General features: G+C 39.0%; 1 protein-coding gene across 1 annotated transcript; it reads right to left on the bottom strand.

The window, feature by feature from the left end:
• Positions 1-811: 811 nt before the first annotated feature.
• BZW1 (basic leucine zipper and W2 domains 1) lies at positions 812-13,032 on the bottom strand. The gene is made up of 12 exons (XM_075180110.1): positions 12,884-13,032; positions 11,528-11,603; positions 8,428-8,604; positions 6,485-6,579; positions 6,313-6,378; positions 6,067-6,202; positions 5,053-5,162; positions 4,773-4,943; positions 4,546-4,689; positions 3,501-3,639; positions 1,983-2,105; positions 812-1,202 (listed from the first exon to the last, which is right to left on the bottom strand). The coding sequence occupies exons 2-12, from the start codon at positions 11,589-11,591 to the stop codon at positions 1,171-1,173; spliced, it is 1,257 nt and encodes a 418-aa protein (XP_075036211.1). The 5' UTR covers positions 11,592-11,603; positions 12,884-13,032; the 3' UTR covers positions 812-1,170.
• Between the last annotated feature and the right edge of the window lie 1,649 nt (positions 13,033-14,681).

The following is a 14,681-nucleotide window of genomic DNA, read 5'->3' as shown; positions in this document are numbered from 1 at the left end:
ACAATTTATTTAAATGGTACAAGTTACCCTAAATATCTCCTTTTATGGTAGAGGAACTGTAATGATGGAAGAGGTTTAGAACACATATTTTGGTACACGCCATGCATTCAACCATTTTGGAAGTCTAAAATTACACATCTCTAGACTACATTGTTCTGGATTTATGAAATCCCTAAACTAACCAGAGTCTCTAATCTTGATTCACCACGAAGGTGCCATTATCAATTTCTAGATCCCGGCAATCACACTTGGAACTTCTTACAACCCTAATTTTCACAGGGAATAGAAATGTTTTGATAAGATGTACTCTATTGGGATTTGACCATGCAGAATTAAGCAGATATATCCTGGACTCATTTAGATCTCTTTTTCAAAGGAATCAGATCTTATTGTTACAACACAAGTGGCTAAATTGTACTATAGCCAGCCATTCGATCACTAAGGATGAGCAACACATTACTTCCAGCATTAATGCGGTGATGACTGCACACACATGCCAATCTGTACAATCTTCTGACCACATTCACCAACATGGCTAAAAGTGATCCAAAATGTATTAACCATATATTGGTAACTTCTGAAGTCAAACCACAGAGTTACCTGGAAAAACCAGCATATATGACATTAGTTACTCAGTCTCCTATATCAAGACTAGTCAGGGTTTCTAATATTCTGACTGGAGTCCACGATGTTCCACAAACCCAATTAAAGTATATTGAAGTTTTAAAATACCCACAAAAACAGGCAGAGTTTTGTCGTCGAATATGGCGTTTAATTTGCAAATATTTTCCATAACAAATATACCAAATCAGAGATTTTTAACTTTATTTTTAATAGAAAACCAGGGGATAAAACGAATAGTTACATTTTTGAAAGGCCTTAAATTACATTATTACAGTAGAAAATACAGGAGGTAGAGGGGTAACAAAAATTTGAAGAGACGTGAATCTAGACATAGCATTGCTATTTAAATCATGGTTTTTTTAAAACTAAAAACATGTCGACTGTAAAAGGGGGGTGGAGAAAAAAATAAAATAGTGTAAGTGATGACAGCCCTTATATCATGCTTGATACAGGAGGTAGGATGAAATAACCAGAAAACACACATAATTGAAAATGACATTTTATCTACAGCTCCTGTGTTTGCTTACTGACAACACCATTGACAATTCAGTCACCCTCTTCATTCTCAGACTCGGACTCTACAGAAAAAACAAAAAAAAGTATAATTAGGTAGAGATGATAGCAATCCCCAGTTACACATTCAGCCCAGTTTTGTCTAGATAGTACTGAAAACAGGAGGCAATATTTAACCAGTTTCCACATTTTATTAGTTTACTTAGAGATCATTAAACAAATTCCCTCAATAGAATTGGATATATAATTTAACAATTGAAAGAGCCAAGGCTTGCGGATAATGGTTATATACAAGCTTAAGTGATAGTGATCTGCAGCCTCAGTATAACATAACAGAGCGGGGGAATTAACTCATCACAGCCATGCCATAGAAAAACCATTCCCTACAGAAGAGCAGAGAGACAGCAAGTCTAGAGGAACAGAAATTCTAAACCCCCACCATCCCCATTTATCCCAGGCTTTCTACAGTCTGTTCTGTTTCATCAAATTAAACTGCAGATCACACCACTTGAATCTATAGGTAACCATTGCAAGCAGATGAGGCTACCAGATATAACTGCTGTAATAGGTTCACGTTTTATGTATATTTTATCTCCAAACCTAATAGGTGAAAACAGTATTTTATTTATCTTTTTAAATCAACCTCTTAATGAAATAGCCTTGAAAATAAATGAATAAAAACTGTCCTAAAACGGTTTGACCATGCTATGATAACTGGAAACTGCCATGAAGATTTCCAGTGGTACTCTATATTAGATGCCAAAGTGCACAAATACTAGATGGATTTCACGGCTCAAATACACTTCATAAATAACATTTTACCAATTTTGTAAGCAAGAATATACCTTCTTCTGCATTCTTAAGCCACTCAACAAATTTTTTCATCTGTTCCAGAAAAACACTTTTTCCTTTTGCAAGATGTGCATCTTTGTACCACTTCAAAATGGGCTCTTCACTTAGAACTTCAGCTGAAAATAAAAAGGTATACATATTTTATTCAGTAAATACACAAACATGCAGAGTTGCCAATTCATTATGTACATCAAGCTCTGCATGATTCATTTTTCAAACACTATGGAGAGAATGTTCAGAGAACAGTGACCTTATTTTAACAGTAGACATCTCTGCCAAATTTTATTTTAGCGAAGGAGGTAGGACATTGCTAAACTTTGACGCCCAATGCGTGCTGGCAGAAATTTCTAGCAAGTAGATTCAAATAGATTTGCTCCAGCGATGTTCCAGATGTAACGCAATGTGAGCAAATTGCTCTGAGGATCATTCAAAATTGGGATTTTCTAGAACTTTATTCTGACCCAAAATGTATACGAGTTCTAATGCGGACAGCAGTCACGCAGGCACTGAGATCAATGATGATGCCTGCACAATTTTCACACCAGTTTGCTCACATTACTATGCATCAGGAACACAGCGTAAGATAATTTTGACAAACGAAATAGTAAGTTGTAGACTCATGAATATGATTTTATTAAACAATTTTGTTTACGATGTAGCACCACACAAGCTATGTAAAAAGAACTGGCTAAAACATAGGGTAAAAAAAATAAAATAAAGGGGACACTGGGCAATGAAACCCCAAAACAATTTTAATGTACATTTACTTAGGTCGTGGCAATTTTTTTTTTATAACACACCCTTTATTTAAACTCAAACATCCAAAAAAGGTTTTCCTTAATTTGGCAGTGAATTTCCACATTTGTTAAATAAAAAAAAAATCAATCTATTTGCGCTCCTAGAAAGGGAAAAGATGAGATGTGTTCTACACAAAAGGAAGCTGCAGTGATTGGGTAAGTTAAATGTATTAGAAAGCTAAAATACAGACTAACTTTTAGCCATGGACAACCTGTTTTATAGCAAAGTAACAAAAACACTCAGCTTCATATAGACATTTCCTGATAAGCAGAGAAAGGGGGACCAATTTCTACAAATTAGTAGGCCTTTAAAGCTACCAGCTATGAAAATGTTGGGAGGCCCGGGGAGCTCCTACATGAAGACATTTTTCTTGGGGCTCTTCTGTTTATGCAAGACAAAGCCAGCAAATCAATTAAAGCCAATATTTAAAAGGCTGCCAAAAGGGGACTTGTCTCTTGATTGCGGCTTGTAATTTGTACTCCAGATATACCCCCCCCCCCCCCCCCCACCACTTCCATTTTCCCCAGCTAGGAGGGAAAGGGGCATGTTAGGAAAGTGTTTTCCTAGGTGGTAGCACGGGTTTAAAAGTGTAGAACTATGTTAAATTTAACTAGCAGCTTTATTTATAATATGCAATTCTAGAAGATGTCCAAGGTTCCATAAGGGAGGGAAAAAAAATCAAATCAGTGTAGAACAAAGGGTTACACACTTACCTTTATAAAAAAGCACCACAATTTTCTGGAAGGACTTCATGAAGTGAATGTTGTCATAACAATACTCCTGAATTTTCAGCAGCAAAGTCAGTTCAGACTGACCTTGTGTAGTAAAGGCAGCAAGGAGAGGGCTATATTGCTGGAAAGAGCAAAGAAAACTTTGGAGACTAGACGATACAAATTTTAGAAATATAAGCGACAGGAAAGCTTGATATATCCTTTTAGCCTGATTTTCTGTGTGCACTTTTAGAGCAAGTTACTTTTAATAGCCAAGCAATTATGTATATATACACTCAGTGCTTACAGGCCAATTCCACCTAAAACTGAACTTAATTTGCCCAAGTTAAACATCAATCACCCTGGGGTGGGCATACTGCCCAATGGGACCCCAAGCTCTCTCTCTCCTCCTTTTCCACACAGAGAGTAGGTTGATTGACAAAACACTGCTGGTAATAACCATCTCTGGAAATCCACAGCCAATGGAGGATTAGACAATTGGTGTGGAATGGGGGACTCAAATAAGAAGTATTTAATGTTTAACTTATGGAGCGACTTTAAGAGACTCCTTTCTGAAAATGGATTGTTATTTTAAAAAGAGTAAGCATATTCTTAGACCATATTGGAGCACAGTCAACCCTAAAATACAATGTGCACAAGTAACAGGTTTACTGTTTGCAATTTAACATGCTCTGCTAGATTTAAATGAGGAGAGGGAATAAAAAAAATAAATAAAAAAAAAAAAAAGTCTGGACAATCATTGGACTACTAATTTCATTGTTGGTGCACTTCACTAGGTCCAGACCACCAGTTGTCTTTGAAATAGGAAAAGTATATCATGAGAATTGCAGGGCAAGAATAACTGCCACCAATCAGAGCAAATCCTTTGTGCCCATGAGAAGGTTAACACACCATACAGCCAAATGTGGACATCTAAACCATAACAGCAGAACAGAGCAGCAATAGAAAGAATTTCAAATGGGGGGAGATTATGTTAAATGCAAACCTAATAGAAAACAGTTGATACATCAAGCTTGGTAGCAGGTACCTTCAAGTGTTTGATGGCTTGCTCTGTAACTAGCTCCTCCTTTTTGTTCCATTCCACACAGCTCATCACACTGGACCACAAGATGCCAATCACAGTCTGTTCAGAGATGTTCTTTTTCATTTCTTCCTTCACATACATACTGATCTAAAAATAAAAACATTGATTGTGGAACCTACAATCTTACCCTATGATCAAAAGTCAAACATGTAATTATCTAGGATCCTTACATCTTTAAGCGGCTCATCCCGCGACATCATTTCTTGCAGTTCTTTCTGCAGCTCCTTACGAGCACCAATTGTTTGCTGGTTTCGGACATACTCCGACAGCTCTTTTAATCCTGCATCAGTGAAGTATTTTGTGAAGTGTTCTACACTCTGCTTGTTAGCAGGAAAGAGTTCCTAGAAATGAAAGTTTAACGTTTACTCCACGTGAGCTTGGAGGGAATTTTTTTTCATTCACTGAGAATAAACGGTTCAGCAACGCACAGTAACAAGTAATAAGACTTACCATAAGTCTATTGTCCATATTTACTTTCCGAAGACTACCAGCTACCGCATTAATATCTTTTTCATTGATCCATGACTTAAATAGTTTTACTGCAAATGCTGCCGAAACGCCTGTAAATAAAAAGAACAAGTTATTCTGTGCTGGCAATAGACAGGCCATAACTTTACTGTGGTCGAAGCCCGGCTGCATTTATGTAACTAGTGGATGAAGTTTCAATATTGCTTTCCAGTCAGAAAGAGTTGTGAGCATCTGGGATTTTGTTGACAATTTGCAGAACTTTATAGACATGTTAGCCAACAGACACATGTGCAAAGCAGCCTTCCTTACTGTCTCAACTAAGGTCAGATACACATAATGCAAGGCTGAGTGTTGCTCAAATCAGTCATGATTTCTCTAGAACACCCAGGACTGCGTAAGGCAACGGACACTGCAAAGGCAGCTTTGTTCAGCAATAGATGATGTGTATTTTTCATAGTGAAATTAAGGATTATAGTAGGGACACTTTATACATGAAATGAATTGTATTACTAATGGGTAGTAAACATTTCTGGCCACTGAAGTAACACGGTTACCATATCTGGAAACAAAAACAAAAAAACATTACTCTACCTTCATACAAGCTACCATATATTTCCTTACTATGTAAATCAATAAGGATGTCAACCTGCAGTCTTATTGATTCACAAGTTTTCAGTGGTTTTGCCAGGAGAATTTAAAATGGCAATTTAAACGAAGGTAAAACCCAGTATGCGTAGTTGGTAAATATAGGTTTTCCAATCCAATTCGCCGGGTTTTGACTTCAATTAAATTCTGCTGGCAAAGCCGCCGAAAGTCTGATTTTATAAGAATGCAGGTTGATACATTTACCCTTTAATATACCTCTGGAACATTACATACTTGCGAAGGTTATTATGTTTCTACTGGTCGCCTATCTGATTGCTGTATTTAACATGTCTACCCTAGTCTCTAACAGAGCACAAATAAGCACTGGTTACAATGCAGTCCAACCCTTACCCTCTTTAACCAAATTCTCATTGTATAGACTGTTAAGAATAGATGCAGACAGATTCCCATTGGCCAGAAGAATCCCAGTGAGCATGGCCAGCTTATTCCTCTCAGACTCTGAAAAACCTTTCAGAAAAAGCAGCAGCTGGAAGACAACAATAGGACGTTTTCTATCAGTTAATAAAATTAAAATGTGTGATGAAGTCAAATGGCAAATACAGATAAAATTCCCCCACTAGTGTAATAAATAAATACCTTTTTGACCTCTTCTTCAAAGCCTTTCTCCAGGTACTTGTAACGTCTGATTAGCTTGTTAAAAACCTATAAAGATATAAATAGTGGTGCATGAGTTAACAGAAGTGTGCAGCTAGCACAAGATAAGAGTACCATATACCATATGAAGTCAAGAACTGAAAATATAGAATACCTGAGCAAAAGCTTGCATGGTCTCTAGATCTTCCTGTGCTGAAAACACACAGACATCGGTGCGGATCACGTCATCAGCCAGAGTACCACCTGGTGCTATAGAAAAGAAAGAATTAGAAACTTCAACTATTTAAGACGTTCCATGCGTCAGAACATAAGTGCTGCCCAACTCCCTCTTCTAAAAGCCAGGTATAAAGGACGAATGTCCACACCAACACTTTTCAAGAACATTGTGCCAATGTGGGAGCACAGGCTGGGATTTGTGAAAACTGAGACCAGGGCTGCAAAAACATAGGAACGTCTTGATGCCCCCACTTATCCTTATATTTGTTTTGGTATACATGCTGTTGTGATTACGGTATAATCAAAAGTTAACTAAAAGGGGATTTATGTACTTACTTTAAATCTCTCTCTCAATCCATCTGGGGGACACTGCTACAAATGGGGGTTGTATGAGGGCGCAGGAGTTAGCACTTAAACAGTTAACTAAACTTGCTGTCGACTCCTCCCCTCTGCAACCCCTAACAGCCTCAGTGTAATACAAAAGCCCCAAGGAAAAGAGCAATCAACCATACAGAGCGCAAAAGGAAGGGAACGCAGTGTCCCCCAGATGGATTCAAAAAGAGAGATTTAACGCAAGTACATAAATCCCTTTTTCTCATTCATCCACTCTGGGAGACACTGCTACAATGGGGACATACCAAAGCAACCCCCTAAGGGAGGAAACGCTCCGACAGCTTGGCCCGCAAAACACTGCGTCGGCTGACGCAAACACATTAAAACAATAGAACTTTGTGAAGGTATGCACTGAGGACCAGCTGGCATAGTTATCTGTGTGGAAAACCCTCCACAGTAGGATGTATTATATTTATAGGATGTTCAAGAAAAAAAACAAACCTCATTTACACGGACGACCAAATAGAAATGTGCATTGAGCAAGAGCGATATAAAAAAGGACTGTAAAAAACAATTAGTATACACAGAGACCTTTTAGTGACCGTCAGCAAAAAAGGTTTATAATAAAAATAAATAAAAAAAAAAGGATTTTTTTTTTTTTTTTTTACAAATTAATTGTCTCTAACAAGTCAAAAAACTTGTCCTGTATGAAGGACAAAGCAGGGTTCCATTCTCCCAGTGTGGAAAATGGCACGGAAAGGTAAATGCTGGTGCCAGGAAGCAGGGGAGGAGTCCAGGACCTCCCCTTTCTTTTGAGAAAATGGCTGCCCACGTGTCTACAACAGATCTTCTCTGTTACACAGGGGGGCATAGGTTAAAGTGCAGCCACATCTGTGCTCTCTGCTGTGGCTGCTTCTTGTCCGGCAATGCTTGTTGCCTGAGGAGAGGGGGAAGCGACCGCAGCACCTGTCTGTGTGCTGCGATAGCGGCCGTCAGCCGGCTATGAAGAAAACTGCCCCTTGTAAAAGACAGTGGCCGACTCTGCTGGGGGTGAGATAGCTGTCAAAGCTACTCACCCCGGCTCATGGACCTGGGGTGGAGGAAGGCCGCAGGCTGCTCACCCATTGGGAGGCATCCAAGCTCAGCATTTCCCCCCTGTAAATAAAAGCAGAAAAAAAATAGATATATTAAATCCAGGGCAGGATCCCTGGAAAACATGCCCGACTCCTGAGGGCACTAAAACTAAACAGAATATCCTTCCTATGAGAGGGGTATAGCAGGGGTCACTGATTTTACTGTTTAAGTGCCTGGACTCATGTTACCACTATAATGTATTATACCGTGTACTATTATGTATCACAGTGTTCCCCAATTGGACGCATGAGAAAAGATCATTTTATCTATTGATTCACTGTGCAGTACGCATGTCCCCTTCTACCATTGATTCTTTCTGTATGCCTTTGGCCATGTTTTATAGAGAAAAATAAAAAATATATATTGTGGAAATGAACACCAACAGAGCTTGTAGTACAAAAAAAGCTTACTTACCCAGCATTCCACCAGCCACCAGGATGTCAAAAAGTGTTTCTGCATAGCGACGGTAATCAAGCTTTGCTCCAGAAGCATCAAGAAATTTTGCTACTGCTTCTAAATCGTTGCCAGTTTCATTTAAGCCTTGAATGATGCAGTCTTGAAATTGGGTAGGGTCAAACCTCTCCTTTTCATCTATAGGGATAAATTAAAAGGACATTATTAGACAGAGAACTTCCCTTTAATAAAGAGGGGAGCTGGGGAAGGGGGGGGGGGGTGATATGCCTTTGGCTTTTAAATGCAAATTATCACCTTTATAGGGAGAGGCCTCTTCCTATGTGCCAAGATGACATTTATGAAATCTGTCCTCCACCTAAAAAAATATGCTACACTTTATAGACAAAAGTATTGGGGCTCTTGACCATTACACCAACAGGGACTGTAATGACATTGCATTCAAATACATATACTATAATATGGAGTTGGTCCACCTCTCCAGCGATAACAGCTTCCACTCATCTTGGAAGGCTTTCCACAAGATGTTGGAGTGAGTGTTTCTATGGGAATCATTCTGTAGAGCATTTATGGGGTTAGGCACTGATGTTGAACTAGGCCTGGCTCGCAATCTCCGTTCCAGTTCATCCCAAAGGTGATCGATGGAGATGAGGTCAGGGCTCTTTGTGGGCCAGTCAAGTTCTTTCATACTGAACTCATCAAACCATGTCTTTGTAGTCCTTGCTTTGTGCACAGGCGTACAGTCATGGTGGAGTAGAAAATTACCTTCCCCAAACTGTTGCTACAAAGTTGGAAGCATAGTACTGTCCAAAATGACTTTGTATGCTGAATGATTAAGATTGCCCTTCACTGGAGATAAGGGGCCTTGCCCAAACCCTAAAAAAACAGCCCCATACCATTATCCCTCCTCCAAACTTCAAAGTTGGCATAATGCAGTCAGGCAGGTAACGTTCTCCCTGCATCCGCCAAACCCAGACTCTCCCATCTGACTGCCAAACAGAGAAGCGCGATGTGTCACTCCACAGAACACATTTCCACTGCTTCACAGTCCAGTATTGGTGTGTTTTACACCACTCCATCCGATGCTTGGCATTGGTGATGTGAGGCTTCCATACAGCTGCTAGGCCATGGAAACAGATTTCATTAAGCTCTCGACACACAGTTTTTGTGCTTACAATAATGCCAGTGGAAGTTCGGAACTCTTCAGATATCGAATCAGTAGAGCACTGGTGACTTTAACACACCATGTGCCTTAGCAGTTGTTGACCCCACTGTGATTTTACGTGGTCTTCCACTTTGTGGCTGAGTTGCTGCTGTTCCTAAACGCTTCCACTATCTAATAACATCCTTACAGTTGGCAAATTTCACAATCAGTCTTATTACAAAGGTGGCATCCTATCACAGTACCACACTTGAGCTCTTCAGAAGGACCCATTTTGTATCACAAATGTTTGCAAATGCATAGCTAGATGCTTGATTTTATACACCTCCAACAGGTCTGACTTCAATAATTAACAGATGTGGCCAAATACTTTTGTCCATATAGTGTATATGCTGAGCTGCAGGCAGCAGGGAATAACATTAGATCTACTCTTATGTCATTTGACTGCTTCAATTTTCAGCAATAACATTTGAAAGTCCTATCACAGAAACTATTGCACCAAGTTTTTGAAAGCATTGCTATTTAACAGTGGGCTGAACCCACATTAAGTAGCAAGTTCTGCACTTTGGTTGCCCCAAGTGCATATAAATAGGATCCCACAAGTCTCTCACTGGTAATTTCTGTTGAATTCATGTATGACAATGTATATTGTATGTAACCTTGCAATGCAATGTGTGCTTTGCTAGATAACATGAGTCTGAACGGCAAGCATCAATAATCAGTTGAAAGATATTCATCTCTGAGGAGATTGAAGCCCCAAAGTTGTAAGTCATCTAGCCAAGCAGAATGAGCAGCGGTGAGAACTCAAGGTCCTAAGGACATTCCCGATCTCAGGACATCCCTAGCTCACTTCTAAAGCCCCGTGAAATTTAGGAGATCAATCTGTCCTTATTGACAGCTAAACTCCAAAGGTGAGGGGTGAGAGCTATGTGGAAAAAGGTTTAAAATTTTCTGCCTTAGACAATAACGTATGCATTTTCATGAGAAGGCTATCAAGACTGAAATGCCTCATTTCTCAACTGTGTTCCCTCACACACCAAGTCTCAACTAGTAAGTAGTGGTTTTATTTCCTATTTTATTTCTGAAACTTATTTGTGCAATTTATAGTATGTCTTGTCATTAACTTTATTGTAACTAAGCCTTGGAAACATTTATTGGATTAACATACATTTAATCTAGCATTTTCTCCGAGATATTTTATGCTACATGTACATGATTTAAGCGTGAAACATTAAAAAGCGATTTTAGTGAACATAAGGACACCATAATAAATCCTTTGTTGTGGCAGAAAAGGTGTATTCATTGCTAAGTGACTAAGGTGACGATAGTCATGGCCAGCTGTTCCGATTGCTGTATCTGGGACAGGCTGGGCGTTCGTGACAACAAGTGGAATTTTTTAATGTAGTGACACTATAATCAATAGCGTTTTTTCAAAACACAGCCCATAACCCGTTCTACAGCTCTGAAACAGTTTATATTTTTAGCAATTAAGGAAAACCATAACTAAATTGGGAATGCAAGACTGTTTTGACACCAATTTCCAGCTATTCACTCAATGTGCTAGGAAGATCAGCACATCAAGGAGAATATAACTTTTTCCCCCCGAGAAACCAAAATGCCAATCTGAATGCATGCTAGAAACAAGATGGGGAAAGGTTTATATACTGTATTTCCCATTTCAGCTCAATATCAAACAAAAGAAAAAAGTACAATTCCTGCAAACAAGTTAAAAGACCTCTGCATCCTAGCCATGAGAGTACACTCTCTCAATGCTGGTTGCCAACAGAAGATTGATCATGAGGTGACTGGTTTCTGGTGAATTGACAATCTGAATTTCTATGACTATCAGGTCAGCCACCAAAATGTCTTTGTGAACCGAGTGTAGGTGATGTGTATTTTTTTTTTTTTTTTTTAAAAAAAGGGAAACAATCTATTCATTACCTCTTTTTCGGGTTTTAAAACGCTGGCCAGATAGCGTTGGCTTTTGCTGCTTTTGATTATTCATAAAAAAGATGCCCTGTAGAATAAAAAAAACATTAGTAACAGTAAATAATTTTTTTTACACAAAATCAACTGTATCTGGGAAAATAAACCAAAGTAAATAATAATGGAAGTGAATGCTAGCAGTTATGTCTAGATGTAGCCAACGTGAAACAAATATGGACTTTATCATGACCTTACAATTAAAAACCCAAGTTTGTTTGTTTTAAAATGATGAAGTTACAGACCTAACCAATCCTACAGATGTTTCATATTGTGCGAGGAATCCCTGCATTAGTAAAGAGGCACTGCTATACTCTAACTATGATTGTGCTCCAATAACAGGAGTCTAATACAATTATGACAACCATCATAACACTCCCTGTCTTTTTTTTTTTTTATAATTAAGCATGTTGAGTAGATACTTGGCAAGCCCATGTTGATTACAAATACACCACTGAATTTGGTGATTTGTTGCTTTTGAGTCTATAGCACAAGATTCCTTAGATACAGAGTCCACCCTCTGTACAACAAAGTTACAAACTGAATATAGTATATTAATATAAAGAACAGCACATATACAGCAGTACTCAACTCTTCCTTAGCAGAGACCCAGAGCGTCAGGGTACCAATGTTCTGAGACTATAGAACGAGGTGAATCCCTATAGAAGGTATTTTATAATGTTCTGAGACTATAGAACGAGGTGAATCCCTATAGAAGGTATTTTATATCGTTCAATCAAGGAATTCCAAGACAGATTCTGGAGCCCAGATCCAGAAAATGAACACACCTGCTCTACAGTAGTGCCCCAAAGCATGTGTGTCATAGCCCTGCTCAGAAGAGCTTACACTTTATCATATGGTACGTGGTAGGTGAGACACGTAGCAGGCCCATAGAGTGACAAGTCATTATTAGAACCATGTGTGGGCCAAAATATATGCGACCCTACTAGAGGGGGCGAGACAGGCTTAGCCAGGAAAAAGAGTCGTTATGTTAACCATGGAAGCAAGTATGAACCAGACAGATAAGGTAAAGCCAGCAAATTATCACATTCTCTTAAACATCAGGCTTAATACCCGGCCGCCCGCGCTTCTAATGGAAAATGGGGAACGGAATCAACCTGCCTCTTGTAGAGCCAGAGACTGTCGCCGCACAGCAATCAGCAGGAGAGTCCAGGGCCTACTCACACCAGCCACCTTTAACAGCCCGCATACATTATTGTGACAAAACGCCAGACTACGACACAACGCAACTTGAGCGCACAGGTAAAGCGCTAACCAATGAAACAATCACACAAAAACAATCACTTGTCTTACCGAATGTAAGGCAGGAAGGAAACGGGCCAAAGACGGGACGGGTGGTAACGGGAAACAAACAAGAGATGCCTAGTCCAAGAAATTCCCCTGTGCTGCTCGACGACAAGGGAGAGAGAGAGGCCGGAGCACGTCACGGCTATGTCACGGAGGGCGGGGAAGGGGCGGGTTATACCAATATGTTTCAACTTGCGGGTGGTAGCGTTATTTTGTGGATTTCCTAGAATATGGGCCCTGAGGGTGTAGGATATGTATAAAAATTGCTTTTCAACAAAGGATTGCATAAGAGCAGATATGTTTGTTTCTATGACAAAACAGAGGCATGTAGTCTACAACTATATTTTTCCCATCTCTTAATGATTTATAGCCAGTGAAAGTGGATTGGGAAAGAGAGCAGAAGGCGTAGTATAGGCGGCGCTCGGTAAGCTGGAGGCGGCCAGTTGTGTATATAGGTTGGTCTTACGATCTTCACATCTGCCACCATTTTGATCTATTGTTCTCATGTGTTAGGAGGTGATATTAGTCATATAATGTGCTGTACAATTAGACCTTACCCAGTATATTTTTGTAATGTGGTTAGGGCAGGGGCAATAGAGTGAATTGCTTACACGAGGCTGAAGTTAGCTTCTTTTTTATGCTCCAGCTTCTTAATCTGAAAACTTTATTTTAAAGGATTAGATCAAGTTGGATCACTGATTTAACATTATATTAACACTAAATAGTGTACCATGCACAATTTGCAATCGTATTGGGTTAGGGCATGAAAATAGGTGGCAAATATTGATATGCAGCTGTAGTTTTGCAAGGGTTCAATCCAGTTGGGCCCCAAATTTGATAGTGGGAATCAACAGAGGGTGGTCAGTTACATACAAACCATTTGTATTTTATAATATGCATACAAAACAGTCACAGTGCAAATCTATGCTTAAAACACCATCATCCCTTGTAAATAAAAAAGATAGCTATGTTTCCACTGGAAATGCTTACAAATCAGTCACAGGTGTACATATCTGCTTAAAACTCCATCATCCCACCTAAATAAAAAAGATATAGCCATCTTCCCACGGAAAATCCACAGAAAACACTCCCATCATGTGTATATATGCTTAAATTGCAATCATCCCTCATAAATATAAAAGACAGCCATCTTCCCACTGGAAACACATAGAGAACAATCTACAGCAGGTGTGTCCAACCTTTTAGCTTCCCTGGGCCACATTGGCAGACGACGAGTTGGTTTGGGCCGCACTTAAGATACACTAACAATAATGATAGCTGATCATCCAAAAAACCATAGAAAACATAGTTAATATATATATATATATATATATATATATATATATATATATATATATATATGAGAAAAAAAGTGATATATATATATAAAACTTTTTTTTTAAATCCCCCTATACTTACCTTTCAATCGCCCTTGTAAAAAAAGATCCTCTCTAGTTATTATATTATAATCACTTTTTGTATTGTTTCGATGCAATATCATTTAAGCCAGGGATTGTATATCAGGGTGCCCTGACCAGGCCTGCGGTACCTGACATATACAGCACTGTGACCCCAAATTGTGACCTGTTTTGATAATTACACCACTATGTTAGTTAAGGGATACCAACTTATAATGGAATTATGGAAGAGAATAATATATAATGCCCCATTCGTAATACAAGTAGAAGTATGTAGCAGGCAGATAAGGTCCATGATGCTCCAGGACCAGGTGACTTTTATTCACTTGTCAGCATCCCTTGAAATAATAAAAAAAATCCCCCTTAACTTACCTTTTAATCTGCTT

This window comes from Mixophyes fleayi, chromosome 7 (assembly GCF_038048845.1).
Source record: "Mixophyes fleayi isolate aMixFle1 chromosome 7, aMixFle1.hap1, whole genome shotgun sequence".
NCBI classification, from domain to species: domain Eukaryota; kingdom Metazoa; phylum Chordata; class Amphibia; order Anura; family Limnodynastidae; genus Mixophyes; species Mixophyes fleayi.
This window is presented reverse-complemented; position numbering and strand designations above follow the sequence as displayed.